This window comes from Malus domestica, chromosome 14, assembly GCF_042453785.1.
Source record: "Malus domestica chromosome 14, GDT2T_hap1".
Classification (NCBI taxonomy): Eukaryota; Viridiplantae; Streptophyta; class Magnoliopsida; order Rosales; family Rosaceae; genus Malus; species Malus domestica.
In genome coordinates, this window is record NC_091674.1 from 19871434 (window position 1) to 19879648 (window position 8215).

The 8215-nt window shown below is 38.2% G+C and overlaps 1 protein-coding gene across 1 annotated transcript; it reads left to right on the forward strand.

Annotated features, from left to right (window-relative positions):
- The first annotated feature begins 2815 nt into the window (after window positions 1-2815).
- LOC103404387 (endoglucanase 6) lies at window positions 2816-8003 on the forward strand. Its single transcript, XM_008343289.4, has 9 exons — window positions 2816-3382; window positions 3642-3854; window positions 4044-4244; window positions 5630-5719; window positions 5840-6004; window positions 6192-6476; window positions 6575-6923; window positions 7032-7112; window positions 7219-8003. The coding sequence occupies exons 1-9, from the start codon at window positions 3179-3181 to the stop codon at window positions 7515-7517; spliced, it is 1887 nt and encodes a 628-aa protein (XP_008341511.1). The 5' UTR covers window positions 2816-3178; the 3' UTR covers window positions 7518-8003.
- The last annotated feature ends 212 nt before the right edge of the window (window positions 8004-8215 follow it).

The following is an 8215-nucleotide window of genomic DNA, read 5'->3' on the forward strand; positions in this document are numbered from 1 at the left end:
GCCAATAATACACCATAAAAGATGGTATTTTTTCAATATTATCATATAATAATGTTACATATTCAAGTGAAACTTTAAAGTTAGAGTTTTTGAAGTTTGTTTTCTTGTTTGGTTGTATAAGATTGAACTGCTTTTGATTATTTAGTGAAGGTTATGTTTGTAGCTCTTTTTACTTATTATTAATGACATTTTTAAACTTGCAATCAGTGAATGCTAAACTTTGTTTTGATTTAAGTGATTGTTTTCTAGCGTCAATACATTGTCCTACATTTTTTAAGACTATTTTAAGGAGGGGCGCTTTTATAAATTTCGCACAGGGCCCCAAAATCTCAGAGGTGACCCTGGGTTAAAGGGTTTGAGAATGTGTATAAGGGCAATTTTGTAACTTCAAATTATTAGGTTTCTGCTTTCTTGTTTCATAAAACCAATCTCAAACAATATTTTATTTTGCATTAAAATCTGAATTTCTACATACCACTTATTTTTGCTAGACATTAATAGAAAAATTCATTTCAAATCAATTTATTTAAAATTATTATTATTATTATTATTATTATTTGCTAGACATTAATTCAAATTCCGAAAGCACACGGATATCCCCTCTGTAATAAAGATTTTCTTCATGGACATACTGCAAGAAAATAAATGCAAAAATGCAACCCTAGTTAATGAAACCCTAAAATGTTTGTTCAATCTCTCCAACTAGTCTGGGTCTTTGTCTGTCTGTACATGCATGATATGCTCCTTCCTCACATGGATTATCGAGACTTGACAGCAAACCACTTGCAATCTCTCAATCACTTTCACATTTCGGCATGCATGCATATGCTATCAAATTATTGATCAATATATGTTGATTTTCTGTCAGATATATTGACAAGATTGGTCAATTTCTTAACCTCTTTAAACTATTTGGTACATTCCTTCTCAATAATGCATAGTTTTCCCTGATTTATGCACCTGCTCAACTTTAACAAAATTAAAGAAACTTTTTGTACTATTGTTTCGGATAAATATAGTTCGATTTGGTTTGAGCTGTAAATAGTTTTGGGGTTCGTTTGGTTTTTTAATCACATTCGCATTTTAGCTTGAACCGAACTAAACTGCATTGCTTGATGTGGTTCATTGGTTTTATTGTCACTTGGAATTGAAACTAATCCAAACAAGATCTTGTAAATTGTTGAGAATTTACACATTTATTTCAATGTACAACTCAAGATAAGGAAGTTTCTAAATATTGTTAAACAGGACTAGAGAACCATGAATAGTTTTAACTTTAAGGTACCTCATTGAAATTTCATTTTTTTTCTTCATATATATGAACAATATGTATCACGATTCACATGAGATAAACAAAGTTAACTATCGAAAATTCAATAAAAGTCGATTGATTTTTAACCTTTATGTTAGAGAGAATACAACTTCTATATGCGAAAAAAAATTCTCATAAACACACAAATATGACATTTGAGAAATATAAGGCGTACTCAAGGATCTAAAAGATGCTAGATGCTAGTCGGGCAGTGGGCAGGGGCCTAGTGCCTAGGTGATTAGGCGAAAGCCTAGGCGGACTAGGCGGATTTAAGTAAATTTATTATATATCCTATAAATAAGTGTCTGGTTATACCTAAAAAATACATAATTGCATTGAGATACATAAATTGTAAAATATAATGACATATAGATAAAGTATTAGAATATAATGCAAAATGAAAGTTATCTATTTTTTTGTCTAAGTGATAATTGAGACCTAGGTGAGTGTTTATGCAAGTCTGAGTGTCCTTCTTAATTTTTAAACGTCTAAGAATTATCAGGACGGTAATCAGTCGTCTAGCATCAAGGCAGCATTAATGGAAATTTTTGGGACAGTGGCCATACTTACCAAATCTCCTACTTGCTGTAAAACTTTGCTCTTTCTTGTTGTGGCAAAGACAAAAACATGATCAATGTGGTGAGACAAAGCACAAATATCCGTCGGTTAGGAAAGTACTAAAAATTGTTACCAAGACTATAGACAATGGAGATTTCATCGGGTAAATCGGTGAAATTTCATTTTTCCCCATGCAAAAATACACATCGAACCAATGAACAAAACTATCGATTAAAGTTCAGCAAAGGGTCAACCGATTTTCAAAATCCCTCGCCAGATCCAATAACATTCCGCCACGCAATTACCAAATCAAGTTGTGGAAATGGCTATAGTACCCAGAAAGACCAACAACTTTCACCCAAAAATACCATGGGTAAAATGGACATTTCATGGTGGGGACAGCCCAATGGACGGAAGCTGAAACCGTTTTGACTCTTCACCGCAGCTTCCTAACCCCTTTCTTGTTTTGAATCTGATAATTCTCAATCTCAGTGACCTGCACAGAAGTCGTGATTTAATTATAAATAAATAAATGCAACTCGTTAAGAATCTTTTAAGATAAAAAATTTGGCATAATACGAATAATTAAAATAATAAATTTGATACAAAAACAAGACGAACATGGCTTATTTACCGAGGACAAGGATTGTATGCCCTTCCATACCTTCCTGTTTGTGTGGTCATGATTAAGCCACGTCAACATTTTATATTACTATTCATTTTTGTCTTATTATCTTTATAAAAAAAAATAATATAAAATATTGATGTAGCTTAACTGTAACCACACAAAACAGAAAGGCATAAAAGAGCATGGAAAAAATGAGGGTAGACGATCCTTGTCCATTTACCAGAGCGAAGAAGCTAATATGCAGTAACTTTTTCCATTCCACACGTACAATAAATGCACACCGACCTTCCCAGCGAAGAGCGGGAACACCCACATGCCTCTGTTCTTTTCTCAACCGTTTTCAGCCCCTTGAAAAGAGAAATAATCTGAAATTATTCAAAAATAATTAAATTAAATTAACAAAAAATAAACAAAATTTTGGGTCCATACTAATTTCTGGGCACTTGTACTTTTCCCTCCTCCTGTATATAGATGCCCATTGTGCTCCTTCACATTCCCAATCCCTACACCCTCTCCCTCCACTTCATTTTCCCAAATCCCTCTCCTTTTTCTCTCTCCTGGTCTCTCCTGGTTTATCAGAAATTTTAGCTGATAAACCACCTCACATTGCCTTCTTCTTGTGTTTTTACAGCTTCAAAGCAAAGAAAAAGCTTCCATCTTTTTACCGTTTTACTGCTGGCATGGAGAAATTTGTGAGGGTAATTTCCATGGCTCCTCTGCTTCTGCTGCTCTGTTTGCCTTTTGCTTTGGCCGGCCATGACTACGGGCAGGCTCTGAGCAAGAGCATTCTGTTCTTTGAAGCTCAGAGATCTGGGTTTCTTCCCCGCAACCAGAGAGTCACTTGGAGATCCAATTCTGGCTTGTATGATGGCAAGGCCAATGGGGTAACTTCTTAGTCACTCTTTCAGAAAAAATCTTAACTGGGTTTTGTTGTAAAATGATGTGGTCAAATTAAATTACCCAGTTCATCATTTTGCATAAAGATTTCAATCTTTCAGTTAAAATCTCAACTGGGTTCATCATTTTGCATAAAAGCTCAACTCTTCAGTTAAAATCCCAACTGGGTTATGGTAAAATGTTGCAGTAAAATTACCCAGCTGATTATTCTTTCATAAAAATTAACCTTTGGTTTGGAATTTTCAGGTTGATCTGGTGGGAGGGTACTATGATGCAGGTGACAATGTGAAGTTTGGGCTTCCCATGGCCTTCACAGTCACAATGATGTCCTGGAGTATAATCGAGTACGGCAAGCAAATGGCCGCAAGCGGTGAGCTCGGCCATGCCATGGAGGCCGTCAAATGGGGCACTGACTACTTCATCAAAGCTCATCCTGAACCCAATGTCCTCTACGGAGAGGTACCTTTCCCCCCAAGTTCTCAACTTTTCCACTCTCCCCAACTAAAATTCTATAATTTTTAATTAGCTTTACTTTTCGAAAAAAAACATAATTTTGTGTTTTTTTTTAATGATTTATTGACCAACCCGGTTTCCAAAATTTGATTTTTATTTATTGCTCTGTGTTTAATGTGTTAATTTTGTGATTAGGTGGGAGATGGGAACACTGACCATTACTGTTGGCAAAGACCGGAGGATATGACCACTAACCGCCGGGCATACAAGATCAGCCCCAGCAATCCCGGGTCCGATCTTGCCGGAGAAACTGCCGCCGCTATGGCGGCTGCTTCCATTGTCTTCCGCCGCTCCAACCCCACATACTCCCGTGAACTCCTCCGCCACGCCTATCAGGTCGGTCTCACATTTATATTTCTACATTTTCAACTAAACTAATCGTCATTAGACTTAAGTTTAATCAAATTGATTAGAGTGCGTTAACATGAATTTGGTCCGTTGGTCTAAAAAGATAGTGTAATCCTGCGGTGGGGACCAGTAATAGTATTGTCGGTTCAACCGGCGTACGTTAGCCATGCGCGGCATTGAGCCGCTGACAAGTACGTGGTACATGCTTCGGGTCTCATGCTTTTGGCGCGGGACCGGCGCATGATAGGCAACTGTCGTAGTTATTAGGCAGTTACGGTTCCGACTTACTTTTTGTCAGTCTGGGCATTGCTACTTGCTACAGCGCAGCGTACGTTACTTTTAGCATCGAATGTATAAACCCTAGGCGGACGTTGCCGTTTTAATGCCAACGTCTGGTAGTTACTTTTGGTTGCGTTGGCAATTAATTTTACACATGGTTAACCATGTAGCTTTGTATCTTGTGTTGTTTTACTTAAAATTTCATATCAGTAATAATAGTAAAAAGAGATCATTTTAATATTTAACCGAAATCTCAATTATTATGTGATATGTATTGGCAACAAGGGTTGTAATTTTTTTTTTTAATTTTTTGTGAACAAATAATATTATGTACAGTAAGAGAATGAGGTAGACTTAGCCTCATAATAAGCTGACAATAATGTGGTTCAAATTCATGTTTGACGAGAATCGAATATAAGACTTACTTATAAGTGAAGATGAATACTACTATATTGTAGTTCTAAATGGCACAAAGGTGGTTGCTCTTAAATTTGAGAACAACTTAGGATTCATTTTTAATTGATTAATAAATACTTTTTATAATTATGACAAGTAATTAATAGTTTAATTTGACATATCGAGTGGATAACAAAACGTAAAAACAAAACCTAAAGTCCCACGTAGACTTTCATCGTTAGTTCCTAATAGTCTCGTTTGGATTGTGAATATCTTTTTTGCTGCCTATGTACTATCCGTTGGTGTTTGAATAAAACATCTTTTCCATATAAAAAATGCCCGTCTGCTTAAACGGGGTGGTCAAAGTTAAAAAGTTTTCGGCGCATAATTTGGATCGTGATGGGGGGCATATCTGCCCGTCGATCACGGGGACTGTGCTGCTTGATCGTACAGAATCTACGATACAATCAGATCTAACCCGTCCACTTGTAGCCGAACCGTGAAAAGTGTGAATGCTATTTCCACTTTCACGTGCGACTTTTGTCGGTGGTATCGTACACATACCACACCCACACAATCCCCAGCACCTTCCGTCCCTGCACATGCATAATTGTATTCCCTTAATACCCTCACTGTTTTATTTAATTTACTTAAAAAACCACTGATCTTACACTGACTTTTTTTTTTTTTTTTTTCAGCTGTTTGATTTTGCGGACAAGTACAGGGGGAAATATGACAGCAGCATCAACGTGGCCCAAAAGTACTACCGGTCCATCAGTGGCTACAATGTACGTTATTGGGCCCCTCTTGGGCTTTTCTCATTTCAGGCCCAAAAACAGCCCATTATGCTATTTCCATTTCATATCTAATTTTGGTTGGGTGTTGAACATTATTATTGTTATGTGCAGGATGAGTTGCTATGGGCTGCTGCTTGGTTGTTCCAGGCAAGTAACAACCAGTACTACTTGGACTACCTCGGAAACAATGGTGATTCCCTGGGAGGAACCGGTTGGGGAATGACCGAGTTCAGTTGGGATGTCAAGTATTCCGGGGTCCAAACCCTTGTTGCCAAGGTACTACTCACAACCATGGTCCATGAGATTTGAATTCAGAAAATTCTGATAAAGCAGAGACTTTGTGTTACTAGACCAAACGGTCGTTGACAATCTAATATGTTTTTTTATAAGTGAATTGTAAATTGCATTGATTAGATTTATATTGGGGAGACAACTAATTGGTTTGTGTTTTCTTGACTGACAGTTTTTAATGCAAGGCAAAGCTGGTCGTCATACAGCAGTCTTTGAGAAGTACCAACAGAAGGCTGAGTACTTCATGTGTTCATGCGTTGGTAAGGGCAGCCGGAATGCACAGAAGACTCCCGGTGGCCTAATTTACCGCCAGAGGTGGAATAACATGCAGTTTGTCACCAGTTCCTCCTTCTTGATCACCGTCTACTCCGACTATCTCACATCTTCCAGGAGAACATTAAAATGTGCTTCTGGCAATGTGGCACCCAATGAGCTTCTATCTTTCGCCAAATCTCAGGTAATTCATCCAAAAACACACCCTTATCGAATCATCCAAAACATAAGTACTTTGTCAAAGCATGTAGTTTGATCCTATGTTCTTGTTAAAATGCTCAGGTGGATTACATTCTAGGAGACAACCCAAGAGCCACCAGTTACATGGTGGGATACGGAAACAACTACCCTCAACAAGTTCACCACAGGGCTTCCTCAATTGTTTCCTACAAGAAGGACTCATCATTTGTGAGCTGCAGGGGAGGCTATGCCACTTGGTTTAGCCGGAAAGCTAGTGACCCCAATCTGCTTACTGGCGCTATTGTTGGTGGACCTGATGCCTACGACAACTTTGCTGATCAGAGAGACAACTATGAGCAGACAGAGCCTGCTACTTACAACAATGCTCCTCTTCTCGGTATATTGGCACGCCTACATGCCGGCCATGGCGGGTATAACCAGCTCCTACCAGGTATATATACTGACTGTGTTCAATTTTTCTAAGCCTTATCAATATTTTTATTTTATTTTATTTTTTATTTTTGTCTAATGGTAATTGATGTATTGAACATTCTTACAGTGGTTCCCACTCAACCGAAATCAGCTGCACTGCCTAAACCAAAAGCAGCTCCAGAGCCTAAAGTTACTCCAGCTACTCCAGGTATTACATAGCTCCTCGTACGAAACTTTGTTTATGTTCATAGCCTTCTTTTTATGTTAACATGACTTGTCGGAAAGTGATCTAAAATGAGTGGCTTTTACTGCAGCTCCATCGTCGAGCCCAATTGCAATATCGCAGAGGAAAACTACTTCTTGGACTTCCAAGGGAGTGACTTACTACAGATATTCCGCAATTGTGACCAACAAGTCTGCCAAGACGCTTACGAACCTCAAGCTTTCTGTCTCCAAACTTTACGGTCCTATTTGGGGCCTCGCAAAGGCCGGAAATTCCTATGTTTTCCCATCGTGGATCAACTCTTTACCGGCGGGAAAGAGCATGGAGTTTGTCTACATCCATTCTGCTTCTCCAGCAAATGTCTTAGTCTCAAGCTACTCATTGGCATAAGAAAGGAAAAAAGCTCGTCAAAACAAAGGGGAGAGGCTCACACAGTTTCTGGTATCGGAATGTAAGAATTGTGCAGCTATCCGGATGCAGACCAGAAGAAACAAGTCCTTTTTTTTTTCTTTGCAAATAGTACTTATGATTGAGATCTGCATAGGCGTTTTAGAAGAACGTAGGTCAAAAAATAAGTACGGAAATTGGGGAAGAAAGGAGTGACGAGACGGGTTTAAAATGAGTGCTCGTCCTCTTTCACCTCAACTTTCAGTAGGGTTATTATATATTGGTTTTGGGAGAGAGGAACAGTTAAAAAGTAAGTGTGAGAGTTTGAGGGGGGTGAAAAAAATGACTTCTCTCAACTGGTTTCAAGAAGTCTTTTTTCTTTGTGCTTCAAAGCAGCTTTGGATGTCCTTTTCCTTTTTACTTTTTTTGTGTTGTGAATGTTGTAAGCTTTGCAACATTGTTATCTTCGAATGGAATATAGTTTGTGCAGATTGCATTGTGTCTATCTGCGAACTCAGCAACCCTATTTTCACAGCTTTGATATTACTCAAGTTGTAAGTGGCATGGTGACTCTTGACCAAGATGCAAATTTCGAAAACGAGTAAACCAGGATCGAAACAGACATCGAAGAGGTTCCCCAACGTCGGTGCCATACTCGAATCCGATGCTTGACATTGACATTGTTACTCCAAAAACAAGGT

Bases quoted from the DNA above. Each gene is read 5' to 3' on its own strand.
- LOC103404387 (XM_008343289.4), top strand. From the start codon at position 3,179: ATGGAGAAATTTGTGAGGGTAATTTCCATGGCTCCTCTGCTTCTGCTG. The intron at 4,245-5,629 runs GTCGGTCTCACA...TTTTTTTTTCAG, and splicing joins TCCTCCGCCACGCCTATCAG to CTGTTTGATTTTGCGGACAA. The intron at 6,477-6,574 runs GTAATTCATCCA...TAAAATGCTCAG, and splicing joins TATCTTTCGCCAAATCTCAG to GTGGATTACATTCTAGGAGA.